This window comes from Etheostoma spectabile, chromosome 1 (assembly GCF_008692095.1).
Source record: "Etheostoma spectabile isolate EspeVRDwgs_2016 chromosome 1, UIUC_Espe_1.0, whole genome shotgun sequence".
Classification (NCBI taxonomy): Eukaryota; Metazoa; Chordata; class Actinopteri; order Perciformes; family Percidae; genus Etheostoma; species Etheostoma spectabile.
Window position 1 is genome coordinate 15,329,357 of NC_045733.1, and position 17,280 is coordinate 15,346,636.

The 17,280-nt window shown below is 40.0% G+C and overlaps 4 protein-coding genes, 1 long non-coding RNA gene and 2 other non-coding genes across 8 annotated transcripts in view; 3 read left to right on the forward strand and 4 right to left on the reverse strand.

Moving 5' to 3' along the window:
* ercc3 (excision repair cross-complementation group 3) overlaps positions 1-560 on the reverse strand; it is an 8,093-nt gene extending 7,533 nt beyond the window's left edge. The window contains exon 1 of the mRNA XM_032500068.1: positions 385-560. Within this exon, the coding sequence (XP_032355959.1) occupies positions 385-412 (28 nt within the window). The 5' untranslated portion in view covers positions 413-560. The remainder of the gene's footprint in view (positions 1-384) is intronic.
* Positions 561-1,226: 666 nt separating this feature from the next.
* Positions 1,227-5,141, forward strand: gpalpp1 (GPALPP motifs containing 1). The gene is made up of 7 exons (XM_032503266.1): positions 1,227-1,478; positions 1,604-1,721; positions 1,799-1,894; positions 3,503-3,761; positions 3,989-4,153; positions 4,272-4,373; positions 4,503-5,141. The coding sequence occupies exons 1-7, from the start codon at positions 1,418-1,420 to the stop codon at positions 4,719-4,721; spliced, it is 1,020 nt and encodes a 339-aa protein (XP_032359157.1). The 5' UTR covers positions 1,227-1,417; the 3' UTR covers positions 4,722-5,141.
* Positions 5,142-5,242: 101 nt separating this feature from the next.
* gtf2f2a (general transcription factor IIF, polypeptide 2a) lies at positions 5,243-12,115 on the forward strand. 2 transcript variants are annotated; one of them, XM_032503900.1, is made up of 9 exons: positions 5,243-5,396; positions 6,449-6,522; positions 6,807-6,831; positions 7,582-7,720; positions 8,790-8,849; positions 10,334-10,415; positions 10,847-10,946; positions 11,305-11,448; positions 11,547-12,115. In XM_032503900.1, exons 1-9 carry the CDS (start codon positions 5,331-5,333, stop codon positions 11,667-11,669), a joined length of 813 nt encoding a protein of 270 aa, XP_032359791.1. In that variant the 5' UTR covers positions 5,243-5,330; the 3' UTR covers positions 11,670-12,115. The 2 variants fall into 2 exon arrangements, with proteins under 2 accessions (XP_032359791.1, XP_032359865.1); XM_032503974.1 differs by lacking the exon at positions 8,790-8,849.
* A 346-nt stretch (positions 12,116-12,461) lies between these two features.
* Positions 12,462-14,913, reverse strand: LOC116672521 (uncharacterized). Its single transcript, XR_004327581.1, has 4 exons — positions 14,665-14,913; positions 13,548-13,727; positions 13,150-13,231; positions 12,462-12,803 (listed from the first exon to the last, which is right to left on the reverse strand). It is a non-coding gene; the product is annotated as an uncharacterized LOC116672521 (long non-coding RNA).
* Positions 12,978-13,109, reverse strand: LOC116694349 (small nucleolar RNA SNORA31). Its single transcript, XR_004333113.1, has one exon. It is a non-coding gene; the product is annotated as a small nucleolar RNA SNORA31 (small nucleolar RNA).
* Positions 13,310-13,445, reverse strand: LOC116694351 (small nucleolar RNA SNORA31). The gene has a single exon (XR_004333128.1). It is a non-coding gene; the product is annotated as a small nucleolar RNA SNORA31 (small nucleolar RNA).
* A 635-nt stretch (positions 14,914-15,548) lies between the features above and the next one.
* The window catches only part of LOC116707010 (protein TANC1), a 34,007-nt gene continuing 32,275 nt past the window's right edge, over positions 15,549-17,280 (forward strand). The window contains exons 1-2 of the mRNA XM_032544153.1: positions 15,549-15,681; positions 15,896-15,997. Of these exons, the coding sequence (XP_032400044.1) occupies positions 15,922-15,997 (76 nt within the window). The 5' untranslated portion in view covers positions 15,549-15,681; positions 15,896-15,921. The remainder of the gene's footprint in view (positions 15,682-15,895; positions 15,998-17,280) is intronic.

The window sequence follows — 17,280 nt, forward strand, 5'->3', positions numbered from 1 at the left end:
GTGTGTGTGTGTGTGTGTGTGTGTGTGAGTGTACTTTTATACACACGCATTTGTCAACACGTCATGTAGTTTTTGACCGATTCCTGTGTTTTAATTAATCATTATAGGGTGCGTTTGACAAATATCAGGTACCTTTGACGTTAAAACCTTTCACAGCAAATGCTAACATTACCCTACAGCAAGACACGGAATAACGTGGATCACTGGCGTTTAAAGACTCCAGATGCAAAACTTCAGTGTGGTCAGCAATAATGTTACACAGCAGGGACGTGAGTTTAAGTTCACGATATGTTCATCTTTCAGTTATCCGCAGTGACGTTAAACGTTAGCTAACGTTAACAGCTAGCTAGCTAAATAGATTGAACCAGAGCATTATCAACTCACCCCGATCTCCTTTATCCTTTTTACCCATTTTATATATTCTTAAATAGACGATTTCTTTCAAAACAAGACACGCATCTCATCATATGCCTGATGTCCTCCTGAAAGAAAGATGAGACTGTATTGTAGTCTGACCGGTGTCAAGTAACGTTACGCCACTATGCAAGCTTCCGGTCTCAGCCTTCAAAATAAAATATTCATGCAAGAACAACGCAACATTGGGGAAAACATGCTAGCTAGCCTACATGAGGGGGAGTTGTTTTTCACCATAATGTGTTGACAAAATAAATTATTGCACTTAACATAAAACGTTCTAAGCACAAACTAGACTGTGTGCATGTATGCATTTATTTATTTTATGATTTCATGGAAGAAACAGAAAAACACTGTTACAAATAAGGAAAATTACTATTAAATAATAGAGGTATAACTCATATTAGAAAAGACACATTCACCTAACATACTAACATGTTAACTGATAGATTTATGTAAACAATATATTTATTAGGATTTGTACACACAACCTTAACATAATAAAACGTGATGTCATGTGAAATGTTCATACACATAAATAAAATAAAATAAATAAAGGTGCTAAAGTTTAACATACAAAGGGCTACTTAGACTTTTAACTGATATTTAATGTGTTCATCAAAAGCATTCTCAACTGTATTACACCCAAGTGTAATTGATTGCTAAAGTATTATGTAATCAATGCACAGAAGTCTACATGACTGCATAAGTAATAACAAGCCTTCGGGGTAAGGTGTAACAGTGTATAAATTAAAACATCTAATTTATTGTGCTTTTATTCTGGCAGCACAATAGCTAAATTCTGGTTGTAGGTCTTCTTCGGCTAACTTGACAGACTGAAGCCTCATTGTGTTTACTTCCTGGGTGAGAGGTGAAATCCGTTCATGCGAGGTTTCTTTGGTTTGTCTTGTTCATGGAGAAGCTTTTAGTTGTTGATTTTTTTTTACTTTGATAGAAATTGTTAAAACTACGTGACTCGGTAAGGAAGCCATCCGTTTAAAATATGTCGTCAATCAGACCTGCTAAGGAGGAGAGGGATGAGGACTCTGATAATGCTAAAGGATGTAAGTATACGACAAAATACCACCCAAGTTACATTTGATTAAATGCTGTATAAATCACTATTATTTGCATCAGGTCGCCTTTTTCATGGTAGTTAATGTTATTTTCTTCTATAACCCTGTGTTAGTCTCTGGCCCTGCTTTGCCCCCTGGCTATAACCTGGGAGAACCGTCGAGCTCGTCGGATGACGGTGAACAGGAGGTGGCGGCCAAAAGAGCCAAAACAAGACACACAGCTGCAGACAAGTAGGTTCATTAATGGACTCGAATGTATAGAAAAATAAAGGGTCAACAAACAAAATGGCAAAATGTCTTTTGAACAGGGTGGAGAACACAAAGGTAATAATAAAAGCTGATGATGGTTTCTTTGGACCAGCCCTACCACCAGGATTCAAGAAACAACAGAGTTCACCAGAAAGGTGAGCACATGAATTGTTTGTGTTGTGGGTGATGTGTTAATTGTTGAAGCTGTACCTTAATTCAGTTTTATTTTATTTATAGTATCAAATCATAACAAGAGTGATCTCAAGACACTCTACAGATAGAGTAGGTCTAGACCACACTCTATAATTTACAAAGACCCAACAATTGTAGTAATTCCCCCAAGGGCAAGCATTTGGTGCGACAGTGGCGAGGAAAACTCCTTTTAGGAAGAAACCTCGGTGATGAGAAAAACTTTGTTTCAGGGAAAAATATCCCATAATAGACCCAGGCTCTTGGTAGGTGGTGTCTGTGATGAACACTGGCAATAATAGTCACAATAAAGATAATGGAACTATGAATAGGAGTAGTAGTATTTTATGGCGTATCAGGGCACTGCAGGGCCTTACAGGATGTAGCAGGGTGTAACAGGGCATAGCAGGGTGTAACAGGGCATAGCAGGGCGTAGCAGGGCATAGCAGGGTGTAACAGGGCATAGCAGGGTGTAACAGGGCATAGCAGGTTGAACAGGGCATAGCGGGTGTAGCAGGGCTAGCAGGGTGTAGCAGGGTCGATAGCAGGGCATAGCAGAGGGGTAGCAGGGCTAGCAGGGTGTAACAGGCATAGCAGGTGTAACAGGGCATAGCAGGGTGTAACAGGGCATAGCAGGTTGTAACAGGGCATAGCAGGTGTAACAGGGCATAGCAGGGTGTAACAGGGCATAGCAGGGCGTAGCAGGGCATAGCAGGGCGTAGCAGGGCGTAGCAGGGCGTAGCAGGGCGTAGCAGGGCATAGCAGGGCGTAGCAGGGCATAGCAGGGCGTAACAGGGCATAGCAGGGCGTAACAGGGCATAGCAGGGCGGAAACAGGGTACATAGCAGGGATTGTACAGGGCATAGCAGGTTGTAGCAGGGCATAGCAGGTTGTAGCAGGAGCAGGGTAAGGCAGCAGGTGGTAAACAGGGCATAGCAGGGCGTAGCAGGGCATAGCAGGGTGTAACAGGGCATAGCAGGGTGTAACAGGGCATAGCAGGTTGTAACAGGGCATAGCAGGTTGTAACAGGGCATAGCAGGTTGTAACAGGGCATAGCAGGGCATAGCAGGGTGTAGCAGGGTGTAGCAGGGCACGGAGCAGGACCACGGTGACCGCTGCAACTAGGCCTGCACGATTTGGGGAAAAATATGCATCGCGATTTTTTGTTGTTGCTTAGAATTTATATGATTTTCTGCCACGATTTTTTTTTTGACCACGACAAAACAAATTGGCAGTACCAAACAGATATTTTTTGGCACCTACAGCACAATGCGCATCACCACAAGCCTGTCAACAGAGAGGCTTCAATGAAGAGAAGGGAGCACATTGCAGCGCTTGGGAGCGCTTTAAAACCTATTTTATGCAGGCTGTGTTTAAAACTCCCAGAAGAAAGTAGTAGCGTTTGTGATACAGTCGGCTCGTAAAATTAAATAAGAATCATCAGTCATAAAAAAAAATGTTTTTAAATTTAAATCATGAAGGCTTAGCTGCAACCATGATTTAGGTGCCACCCTAATCCAAGGTAAACTACTGGGCGAAAGAACATTAGGAATCCTTACATTCTGTTCCCTCAGACCGCCTGTGCTGGGACCAGCTTTGCCCCCTGGGTTTCGGAGAGCGGTGTATGAAAACGATGATGATAAGGATGGGGAAGATGAAGAGGATTTCCCAGGGCCTGCCCTTCCCCCTGGCTACCAGGCGGAGTCCTCCAGCAGCGAGGGAGAGGATGATGAAGTGATTGGACCCATGCCGCCCAAAGGGCCTGTTGAAGACTCCGTGGCTCTGGACTTTGAGCGCAGAGCACGAAGAATGAAAGAGAAGCTGATAGGAAATGTGAGTCCTCTGTGATCTGCACAGTCTACACTATACAAACTCTTCGGTTACATGTTTACAGATTGACCTGTCAACGGGGGGGAATGTAATAGCATAAAAAAACAATAGCAATATTTAAGCAAATATATCTGGCACTAGGGTGTCCTGTTCTTTTTTTATGCCTTTTTAAAGGTTTTCCTCCTCTGCTAAATTACTTTGTTTATGTGTGTATTCCTGTGTTTGAACAGGACACTCCTGAGGTGCTGGCCAGAGAAACATGGATGACAGAGCTCCCACCAGAACTGCAGCACATTGGCTTGGGGGCTCGAACCTTCAAGAAGAAGTCGGGTCCAGAGAACAAGGATCGCTCCATTTGGACAGATACGCCAGCAGACATTGAGCGCAAGGCCAGGGTACGTCCTGAAAAAGAACATATCTTTATACTTTTTATTGATAATTCCTATTGAACATTGTTTATTGTTTATAACATATTACTTCTATCTACTTCTATATTCTATTCTTGACCAATAGGAACATCTTGAGCGAAAGAAGAAGGGTGAGGTGGAGATAGACGATGTCCCACAAGTCTCCAAGAAGGACGTGGAAATGGCAGATAAAGTGTCTAAGTATAATGTAAGTGGTATTAGGCTCAATCATTCTTTTGTCCTACATGTCCCTGTATCAAATGAATGCCAGATGTCATGTACATTTGTTCACATTAAGGTTGAAACTAAAATGTCTCTTCTCACTCCCTATTGTTAGGATTCCAAACGTGCCGAGTCTCTGGTGAGTATGCACACAAAGAAGATGAAGGAAAAAGCCAAGGAGAAGGCTGACAAACCAGTGGAGAGGAGACCATTCGATCGAGATGAAGACTTGCAGGTGAATCGCTTTGATGAGGCGCAGAAGCAGCGGCTGCTGAAGAAATCTCAGGAACTGAACACACGATTCTCCCACAGCAAGGACCGAATGTTCCTGTAACGAATTGTCAAAATGTTGGAAAGATGTTTGAACGGACAGACCTTCAGTTACTGTCCGGCTGGTTAAACTTTCATACAGGTTTTGTAAAATATGGACTATGTTTGTACAGATACACATGTCACAAATTTAACTAAACAGACTATAAAGATGTGGTAGACAGCGACTGGGTGCAATGCCACAGCAAATGTTTTCAAACTGATTCAAATTTTTATAAAGCAGCAGCCAGTGGAGCTTGTTTTTTTTTTCAGGAGACACTGATTTAGGGCTGATGATATGGAAGGAATTAATAAATGACATTTTCCTACATTGATATGGTTGATTTTGTGTACAGATTGCTGAAAAATGCAGTTATGCCGCATGCACTCCCTGTAGCTTTGCAATCTTCGATGTGTCTAATAAACTGCTTTTGCTAAAAAAGTTGATTAAACCTTGTGTTATAACGTTCACATGCATTACTATTTGTGAACGTGTGAGGTATTAACACTGCACATATGGTCAAAATGAAAAGGCTGTACACAGTAGTGCGGACCATCACGGTCGCCATACTTTATTTCTTTTACGCATGCGTGTATCGGTTGCATTTAGCTATCAGAAGCATCATTTTAAAACATGTCCGAGAAAGGAGAAGTGGATTTAACTGGTGCCAAGCAGAACACGGGTGTGTGGCTTGTAAAGGTATACGTCCTTAAAAAATCGCTAGTTCACTGGGGTCTAGAAGCATGTATTAACTAAAAAGACAACATAGGCTAACAGTAATGTAGCTTAGCATCTAGCTAACGTTACCGCTGCCATCACATGAAGCCGTGCGTCGTAACGTTAGCTAAGTTCATAAACTGTTGAGTTTAGCCAACTTTGGCTTAATTAAACGGGGTATAACTACGAATCCCATGGGTAATATGTTATACCCAACGCAACATAACCTATTAGTATAACGTTAACTACAAACAGCCGTTTGGCAATAGTACAACCAACGTAAACACTATGAGAATACCAGTGAAAGCGGTAACGTGAGGTAGTAGAGTTCCGCAGTGCACATCTGTTTCATGATCTGTCTGCAGAGAACTGCCAAAAGTAACGTGTGTACCTAATGGTGGCAATACAATATAGTTTGCAACAATGTGAATGGGTGTGGCTCCAGACCATAGACTGTAGTATACAGTCTATGCTCCAGACACATAACAATGCACAATGTCACCACCATCATCAGGCTAGCTTAGGTTCGGTTCCACTTCATCCCAACAGCACGTTGTGGTTCCTTTCTTACCGTGTGCTTTACAGAGATGGGGAGAGTTGGAGGTGTTCCAGGACTGGTCAGCTCCATGGTCCCACAGCCCTATGTTCCCACATTTCAAAGATTTTTTTCACTGAAAAGTAGGCCCTATGTTCACACATTTCTAAGATTTTTCTTAAAATAGGGTTAGGGTTACCCCAAATTGGGAGAAAACCTGATACAAATTAATGAAAAAGGAAATGTGGGAACATAGGGCCCTTTTTTGGAATTTGTTTTTTTAGAAATGTGGGAACCTAGGACCTAATTTTGAAAGAAATATGGGAACATAGGGCCTGCTTTTGAAAAGAATTTTAGAAATGTAGGCTTGCTCCTCAAAGGACCGCATACAATAGGGATATCGTTAGTTCTTAAATTGATGTTAATACTAAAAAGACCCATCGTTAGAGTGTAATAGCAGCCCTCATTAAATTATCTTCAACTATTTTTCTCCACGCAGGTGCCCAAATACCTCTCTCAGCAATGGGCAAAAGCAACTGGCAGAGGCGAGGTCGGGAAACTCAGAATCTGCAAGTATGTAAAACAACTGGGTATCATACAACATCCCAGAAGCCTCAGCCTGTTATTGTGTGTCTCTGAGTTTACATTATATTAAGTGATGCATCGGAAGGGGAAGAGAAAAAATTCTAAATGTAGTGTGTGCTGCTGAAGTGTAAAATTGTGGTGGTGACTTAGATAGTTAGCCTAATGCTTTTTTGTTACACTATTGATAATGCATTTCAATTAAAATTGAATACCTTGTTATTTTGCCAAGCAATGAATTATTTCTAATTATGTTCATTATTTTCATTTCCAAGGAAAGGAAACCAAGGAAAAGCAGAGGTATGTGATGTTTGAAAAAAGTACAATGCACCCTGTTAATGGCCATCTGCCATATACAATAGCATGTTGATGAAAGCCATCCTTATAATGTAGTACACACGTAATATGTAGGTTGTTATGCACCATAGTCAATTTTGGGGAGAAACATACATTCATTTATAAAGGCTCAATACCATCTCATCCCATCACAAAAATGGTTTAACACAACCTACTTTTTTCTTTCAGTGCATGCTTAAAATGTTTTGTGTACATGCAAGAGTTAATTTTAGTTGCAATCTGAATTGTGCATATTTAACTGTAGCAATTGTGCTAGTTCTAAACTTTTTGTCAAGGCCTTTTGTAGGTCTTGAGATGAACATTATTTTGAATAAATTATGTATAATAGGTAACGGTTGCAAAACTTAATTTAGTTTTGTTTGTGACATTTGTAATTAAATATAAATACTTGTACTTGTTGTTTTGATTGTATACTCAGTCAAAGCACAAAGCAAGCCAAGTATGTTTCTTTTTACTGCATTTTATAGATACCTGTTAGCAATCGGATTCTCACAGATCTTTTCTGACATTTACGTTATTAAATATGATCATGATTGATGATTTGAAGTACTTTACATGTATGTATTGAGAATAGAACGTGACTGCGTGCCCTGTTTTACTGCTGTACTTGATACAGGATAATGGCAGTAAGATCAAAATAAGGAGAGGCAAGGGGCTGAGAAGTTTCAATGTGGGTGACGCTGCTTTTTTCAGGTGTCTTTCACTTTGAACGAAGAGCTGACTGTGATTGAGGGTATAGAAGACAAGACGGTGTCTGCGCCTCGCGAGCACCCGTTCACCATGCAGACGGTGGGAGGTCAGACGTTGGCGGTCTTCACAGAAAGTTCATCAGGTAAGTGTCTTGTTTTTATTTTTTGAGGCCAGCTGGAAGATGCCAAGTGTTTGCTGCTGCAAGATGAGGCACACCTCTAGTTTTGTGTGATGTGAAATATCTGTTTGTACTAGAGCCCAGAGGTAAGTTCTGTGTGATCAGGTTGGTGGAGGCACTCATGCTACTCTTTCTACAGCTTGTCTTTTCCTTGCTTGCCCTGCTTGTCTCTGTGTTGTGAACTCTCAGCAGATTTTTTTCCGAGAGTGTGAGGTTGTCCTCAGTCCTAACATATTAAGAAATATAGTGTTCATAGTGGATAAGTGAACACTCAATGGAACACAGAAGAGAGCGGGTCTGTTGGAAATGTGTCTTCACCCAGTCTGATCTGTGTTTCTGTCTCTATGTAAAAGGGAATTTTAGTTTCAGTGCCTGATCTTCTGTCAGTCATTTATTTGTGGTTTAACCTTTTCAGTCCGCTGTCAATCACCTCAGCAGATTGTGTTTATGATCAGGCACAATGGCCCCATTTGGAATTAATTTAACATGGAGTAGATCAATATCAACACAAATCATGGCTGAATTTGGAGCTGATTTGATTTGTGCATGGGCTTCTTTGGGTTGTGTGTGTGTGTGTGTGTGTGTGTGTGTGTGTGTGTGTGTGTGTGAGAGTGACTGTGTGTGTGTGTGTGTGTGAGGGCTGCACAGTTTTTCAACACAGGCCTGGCCAATAAGGCAGTTGCCAATATAAGGCATCACAACATGAAATTCAACAAAAAAGACAATAGGAGAGGTAATTACTGCTGCTTTTTTGAAATTGCAGTTAAGTGTTGTGTTAAGTGTGCAGCCCTGTCATGGATGTGTATCCATGGTTGGACAGTGTATCTGTGCTCGCTTTTTGTGAGGGCATGCTTGCTTTGCTCATGTGCACGCGCGTGTACTCATCAGAGATTACGCCGAGAAGCTCTGTGTGATTAAACATTTTCGTGTGCGACTAAACCCTGGGTGTGGTTCTTGTTGTTCGATCCCCTCCTTCGTCCGTCTTCCATCCCCTGTATTTTTATGTTGACCATCCCTCCCTCCCTTCCTGTAGGCCAGTTAGAAGAAAGATCTGATGGCAGCAGCTCAGTTTCGGGGGCGGGGGCAGGTCCAGGTGAGTCCTTCGTTTCGCCAGCGAGTAACAAAGTTGGTGGTTGGTGTCACTGGGAATCAGACACACAGAGTGTCCGTTATTTCTATTAATAAATGGCATTTGCAGTATCACAACACTAGCCCATAGACATGCTTTGAAAGATGCATGTCATGGTACCAAAACTGTTGACACTGTGAAGCCTAACATGGCCCTCTTCTCTTTTTGTGCATAATTGTAAAAATCATATGAAGTATCTGCACTTTGTCTGCACCATCTTGATTGGAGGATGGAAAAGAGTCTGTGGGCAGACTGGGCAACACTGCACTTGAGCAGAGTGCTGCCTGTTTGTGTTGATGGTTGCAATGCCAGTCCAGTTGTCACATTGTTGCCACATTGTGTGGCAAAGATAATTGTCATTTGAATGTGTCTTAGTCTAGATCTACTATACACACATCAGCAAGTTTCATTCAAAGCTACAAGTAAATAAGCAATGACTTTGTAATGGATTGAGTAGTTGTTTCAATTATGTATTGATCTCAATGTGTAGAATCATTCACAATTTCATTTTGATTGGTGAGACTTATAAAGCTGTGGTAGAGGAGACAAATTGTCTTGGTCCTCAACTTTCATGGCCAGCAGACTCTTGCTTACTGACTCCTACACCTGGAAGGCCAAAGCTATATCTGACTTCATACTCAATTTCAAGATGGTGCCAACTACGGGCGCTCGTTGTTTTGTCTTGTTTTTGTAATTCAGTTTTTCTGTACGTCTGTATTGTTTATTTCAAATTAATGTGTAATATGTTTGTTTGTTTTATGTATGCACCAACCACCATGAAAATTCTTTGCAAGTGTAATAAACGTGATTCTGATTCGGTATGCAAACGGTCAATAGCATATAAATATATATGTTATATTACTGGCCATAATGCTGATTAAATAAGTATTTACATTGAACAGTGTCATTAGACATAAACCCTTAGTGTGGCTCACACATTTCATATTCATTAAATAAGTGTGACCTCCGTTTTGAACCAGTAGCCAGCCAATCAGGCTGGTTTGAAAAAGTGGGAAACAACTTGGTTATATGATGTTTAAGAATGTATAGGGGATAGGACAACGGTACAGAAGTTTAGACATTTTGGTGGATTACAGAGAAATGTGGAATGAATAATAGTAATAGCAGAAGAGAGATTAGGGGTGTGTGTGTGTGTGTGTGTCCCTGGCCAAGATGGTTTGTTGCAGTCACATTATATTGAGTGCAGTTTGAGTACCTGAGTGATGAAAGCACAATTGTGCCTTTTCAGAAAGTGACCCTTGATTGCTCTGACATGTTTCTTTCAACTTTAATAGAGAGCCTGGACTGATTTATTTGTATAAAATTGAATTTGATGCATTACATGTCATTCAGTGTCTGCTTTCATCTCTTCTCTCCTACAAACATGGAACTGCAATCCCTTCCTTACGACAAGTATTGAGGTTTCAATTAGCTGTTCTTTTTTTCAGATAAAATAGCCTTGGAGGGAGTGGTAGTGCAGAGAGCAGAGTGCAGACCCGCTGTTAGCGAAGGCTATATGAGGCTGAAGAGGTAAGTTTTTTGGAAATTATGTGCACACACCAATAATATGTATAGGACCTGCATCTACATACATTGTTGTAATGTTAGATGCATGATTGTAGATCATTATCTTCATTTTTGTGTGTACTGTATGTCTGAAACTGTACGTGGACATCTTATACCTATAGGTTAACTGGGTGGGTGGAATAGAAACCCCTGTACTAGAAGTATACACTATAACCAATTCATAATTTGAATAATTCAAGAGTCAAAGGTCCATTTTTTTCATTCAAAATGTAAAGATGTCATACTAACGTGAGAAAGACTTAACTATTAATATAGAATTAATTGCAGAGCTTTTGCGTTACATTATACAGTTGTGGGTTTTTTTAGGTTACTCAGCGTACAGTGTTTGTCATGAAAAGTTCTTGGCAAAAAAGTCATTGTTGTCATCTCAACAGGTTACAAATTGAAGAGTTGGCCAAGCCAGTCAGGCTGTCACAACAGTTGGACAAAGCTGTCACCAGCAATTACAAACCTGTGGCCAACCATACTTACAATGTAAGGAATAAACCTATACAGGATTTTCTTGTTTCATTAATCTACTCACTCGTGTGTGCATGTTTCAAACATGAAGCCTGCACATACAACCCATACACACGTTTTCATAATAAATGTAGAAGTACTTTACATGGGAAATAGCGTTGCTTGTTATAAACCAATTACTGCAACTCATACTGTATTTACTTTACATTTTTACAAAGCATAATTGTTAATGACACAACAATGAATGGCCTATGTCATGCAAATGTCTACTTTTTTTTAATTAGTCATGACATGAGGACCCTACTGGCATGGCTCTTTAAGGTGTAGGCCTTTATGTGTTGCCTGACCTCGCTCGGTTTACTTTTTGCTGCAGCTGGAGTATGAGCGGAAAAAGAAGGAGGAGGGCAAGAGAGCGAGAGTTGACAAACAGCAGGTGTTGGACATGTTGTTCTCTGCTTTTGAGAAGCACCAGTACTACAACATCAAAGATCTGGTGGATATCACCAAACAGCCTGTGGTAAGACTAGAGGGCAACATGAGGGGTTTTGTTGTTCTGTTTATACTGGCTCATTTTAGTGCTTGTTACTCACTTAATTAAATCTTTTTCTTCTCCAGATTTACTTGAAGGAAATCTTGCGTGATATTGGCATCTACAATGTGAAGGGAACACACAAGAATACCTGGGAGCTCAAACCAGAATACAGACATTACCAAGGGGATGAAAAGACTGATGAATAGTTTCTGAACACAGGTCGATACACAACCTTAGTTTGGCCTTGGAGTGCTGTGATTTTCTTAAATCAGGTCTCAAACACACTGGATGATGTCAGGCAAAGGTGGAGTTTTACAGGGAGAAGTTGTAGCTGGTTTGGTGGGAGACAAGGGGGCATTGAAAACTGAAATTTTCTACTCAAGTCAGTTCCTGAAGTAGTCATAGCTCCAGTACACCCTTGAGGTCACAGCCCCCCAGTATTTTAGTTTGTCCTATCCATTAGAGGCACAGGACAGCCTTTTATGAAGCAAGGGATTCATATGTAAACCCAGTCTTTGAATTTTATTTTTTTCAATGTTAAGATTTTTGTACCACGACTTGCTTTGACATTTAAGACCTGTGCCGCTGCTGTACTTGTGCTTCAGATGCTTTAAAATTGTTTTGACTCATGCAATAAATGTTTTTAATCTTACTTTGTACTAGAATGGCATTAAGTCTTCATATTTTACGAAAAGCAGCACCAAACTTCCAGCTATTGAAACTTCAGTAAATATCCAAACACCTTATTTGGTTTAGTCCCATTTGACCCATTGATTTAATCCGAATTTGCTTGCACTCAAATGCTTACTCCGCAAAATTAACCATGTACACAATAGTGCACATTTGTATGTACAAATATCTACCCAAGGCAATCTTACCAGTATTCTGCTTACGACATTACGTGTCTACAGCATTTGCATATGACTAAAACTGATGGCTTAAGTGTAATGTGAAGGCAGAGGAGCTGAAAACAGTTTAACACATTCATTGCACAAAAATTCATTTGTAAAGTGGAGTTTTATTTCTTTGAGACAATTGTTATTTCTACATGCAGTGTGAATGTTAAAATAAATACAGATCATTTGAAAGCACTTTCATACATGGACAAAGGGTTCCCCAGTGCCCACTTTCTGTGAGCCAATAACTACTGTTCCCCCATGCAACAATTTGTGCCAGACAAATACTGCTTGCAGATGAAACTGCCAGTGATCATTTATAGCAAAACAAGTGCATGCTTGTTATCGGCGAGAAGGAAGAGAAGAAAAAAAAAAAAAAAAAAAAAAAAAAAAAAACACAGGTTCCACATCTCCCATCAGGTGTTTGCAGTGTCTCGTTCCTACCTGAAGGGTAAAGAAAACCTCCAAGTTGTAACACTGCACAAGAATGTCAAAGAAAGTCATTATGCAACAAGAATGACGGCAAGTAAATGGTTACTTTTATAAGCTACCTGCTAAATCCTAAACTCTGAATCATTTTGACAGTATATTTTGACATTAGACCATGCCCAAAAGCTCACATGTATTCCTCAATTCAATCTGTGCCGCTATAAAATGTAGCAGCCAGGAAGAGCGAGGAAGATTCAATTTAGCATCTCTATGCAAACCCAGAGCCAAAGAAGCCTGCTTCAGGTCTATCAGTCGATGCAAATGTAAGTCTAATGCAAAAGACAACATTTCAAGTGCTCACCTGCAAAGTAACAATTTCGGATCAAGACTGCTCAACGGCGTCCATTACAGCTGGTCAGCTCCCAAAGTGTTAACCCTCAAGTCTGGACAAAGAAAAACATCTGAGATTATTGGAAGCTACAATAGTGTTGACATTTTTTTTTTTTTTTAAATAAATAAAGAGTTATACTCCCCGATTCAATCTGAGACGCCATGGAAAAGAGGCGAGCAGAAAGCGCAGGGACATTTAATATTGCATCTGAAATATTAAAACCCAGGATATCTCACACCAGAGAGCCCAGGCTGTCAAAGATGCAGCTCGTGACCAGGCTAAAGGCTTGATCAGTGGAACAGTTAAGACCTAAGCATGAGTGTCAAAGTAAACCCATCTTTTACATTGTCACACGTGACTTGACTTACAGATGGTAGCGGTCCTCTTGTTGGAGTTTCTCTCAGACCCACTTTCTCAAGTGATTATACTGCCGTGGCAGATTGTGGTGTAACCAAACCCACTCATCACTGGGACATTCAGCTTGAAGCACAAACACAGCCATCATCCTCCATCTGGCCCATACAGGTGTCCACCAATTGGCATATGATCTGCCAGAATAAGGGGAAGGGAAAAAAAAACAAAAAAAAACGCATGAGTTATTTGCTAGTATTATTTGTGTATAGAGCAGCATCTTTGTTTAATTCAATGAGTCACTGTGCATTTTACAGCTTAGGTTTATACAGCCACATCCGTTTTTATAACAAAGGCAGGGTTACACAGGGGGAAAATATTGAGAATTAGGTGACAAACCGATGTAATGCTGCAACATTGTTTTTAGAGCATCGAGTTGATATACAAGTTATACATTCTTGAGACAAAAGTAGATCCAGTAGTGTAACTTTGCTAAGAAACAATGTCCTTGTGTAAAAATGTGTTATTTGTGTTGCCCAAATAAGTGCAACAAAGAAAGATTTATATCACAGTCCATACAGTCCCCAGAACCCTTATCGGTCTCAGACCCTAAAATTAATAACTCATAACGTTAACCAACTCGGCCAATGGAAAATAGCCAAGCAATTTAGTGTAAGATACAAACAAACACTTTCAGTCAACCCCTAAAGAGAAACACTGATTGGATATATTAACGTTGAGGATAGCTAGTGTTCGGGGGAGTTAACATAAACTCCACTAGCATTAACTTAAATGCTAACTAGCATAAGAGCATGATAGCTAGGTTAGAAACATTTCCGTATGCTTGTTATAAAGTGGTACTCTTTCCCAAAAAAACATATACTCCTGAAGTACTCGACATTCATTTGGCGTCCAGTAAAATTTCCTTTTTCGTTATCTTAAGAGTCAGTTCTGTTAAGTCACAACGTATTTTGACGTAAGACGGGAAAATAAAATGGCTCCAGCTAAGCTAATTCACACGTGTCACAGATGTATACTTCAACGCTGCAACTTAAACATAACCTCTCATTTTACAGCTAACCTAACGTTACTGGTTTCACTAAAATGCTAGGTGTAGCTAGCAAATATACTTACAACAGACCATGACGATAGCGTGACAGAAGAGCGACCTGCTGGGACGTTGGTTCTGCATTATACAAGCTGACTGGACTCCACCGTTGACTTCTGGTCAAAGCACAGGATAAAAGGACGGGGGGAAGGGGAGCTTCCAGTTTAAATAGGTTGCGTTATGGCTCATTGTCGCCCCTTGAGGCCGAAGAGGAAACATCATGGGAACATTCATTTACATTGTCTCCTCCTAGTGTTCACAGTTGGAATTGCTAGTTTTCACTCTAATTTACAAAGTGCGCAGGAAAACTGTACTCTCCTCCGATTAGTTTCAATGTCAATTTGTTGGATTCCATTTTTTTTATAAGGCTTCGATGCAAATAACGTTACGGTCTGTAGTTTATTTGTTCTAACAATGCTGTTTTCAGAAAATTACACTTAAAACAATGTTTCATAGGAAAAAGCTTTTTCTGATATAAATGAATGGGGATTTCCAAATTTCCAAAGACAAATAATTTGTGTATCCTCTATCTAGCCTCTTTTGAAAATGTCAGTTGGATGCAGGAAAAAATGCTATTAAAAAGGCATACAGTTAATTTAAGTAATGTGACGGAAAGTAGTGTAGTCTTAGGATATGTTTAACCTTTGTTTAACCACGTGATTACGTTATTATTATTATTATTATTATTATTATTATTATTATTATTATTATTATTATTTATGGTGTTGTGGCAGCAGAAGAGTGTTATTAGTTATGAAGATTAAACTGGAAATACCCTATAGATCTAGATAAAAGAACAAAAACAAGACTAATCAAGACATGTAATTATTATGTCTGAGGATGGGAAGGGATGGGCCTACATCAGATGTGGAACATCACGCAACAGCATGCACGAAGCGCGCGCCCGACTCCTCTCACAACATACTTAGTTGACTGTGGAGGTGCAGCATTTCTTAATTGGACTCCACGTTTAAATGGTCTTTCACCAGCTTCCTGTGGATTTATGTGAAGACATGCGGGCATCAAAGAAGACTTAAGAGCAGGTAACTTGAGGTTTTCTTTTATGTGTAATCACCCTTATGTGTAGGTTACTAATGATGCGTGTAAATTAGTTAAGTAAATAATAGTTTTCATGGTCTCTAAAACCACCAATTAATTACTTATTCTTCAGCAGCTGAATTAAGAACCAACAGTGAAGCTAATGTTGCCTGAAATAATGTGTTTCTAATTCAAATGATCACTTTGCTTAATGTGCAGTCAGTATAGGCTGCAACAGCCCAGCTATGTTCAGAGCAGTGTTTGGAAACAAGAAAGACGGAGGAGGAAAACGAGGAGAAAAAAAGAATAAGAGACATCCAGGTAAGAGGAAAACCACTAAAACGACCTGTGTCATAAAACTGTGGTATGTCAGCAATAATAAGGCAACGTTGCACCTTTGGGCTTGAATCTTAATATTATGTTATCACAGTTATCACATTATATGTCATATATAAGGGGACATTATATGTCCCCTTTTCACAACTAGGTGTAGGAGCAGATCTAATGTTGTACACACTAGGTCTTGCATTATTTGATTACAATATTCAGGTTCTCTTGGGTGATTTAAGTAGAGCCATTTCAATTAGCCTAATTCATCAATGTGTTCTGTCCTTCACACAGTGTTCCGCTGCTTGCATTTAAAGTGTGTCAGGAGAAGTTAGAGTGGGTTAGGCAAGCACCCTGACCTACTAAAAACATACTGGATCGCACAAGAATTTCTGAGTGGGCTACAAGTGCCTAAGTCAAAACTGCGTGCCTGTCAAAGTGTTGTATTTGCTGTAAATAAACTGAACGTTTTGTACTAGGTGTCAGTGAAATGTAAACGGAAAGGTGTGCTGAACACCTGGAACATTTAGCTGTAAAACAGAAGCTAAGATGAGGTTTTTTTCACAAGGAGAAGTTAATCTGCAGAGGAGATTTCAGACTGCGCAGTGGAGATAGATGAACATAAGTAGAGCTCAGTATTAGAACAACCATGTTGCCCATTAATATTTGATAGTGTGCTGCTCTGGGTAGCAAGAACAGAGAGTAAGATAGAGAACTGTGCCAGTCTCATTAAAAATGATATAGTATGTTTACAGTACGATGGGATGGCTCTGATCATTTGCAGAGAGATGTCGTGAAAGGTTTCAAGGCTCTGATCCTTCTACACTTCTCAACGCAGCAGCATAGCATGGGATTTTTTTTTTATATTAGGTGGTGGACCTCTGAGTCTGTTTTGATCCTGGTAATAGCAACAAAAACGGACTCATTTAAGGAAAGAGAAAGTGAATGACTGACTTATTCCACAGCAAAATACTGCAGTCTGATATAACCAACAGAAGTGACACTGAGGCCTCTGTAATCACGTGGCTATGTGAGTTCTTATGCGTAATGTTTATTTGAAGACGCAGGAAGAGTGGACATGAAAATAATTTAAGTATTGAATTGAAATATAAGTGTGTAGCCTTTATATTGAGGGTGATCCCATTCCTTCAAATAGATGTCATGGCATTGCCAACTTTCCATCACCTCATTCAGCAGTATGCCTCCAAGACAAGATATGTTCCCTCTGTCGCAGCCATATGTTAGACATATTTTAAACTGCTCTCTCTCTCTCTCTC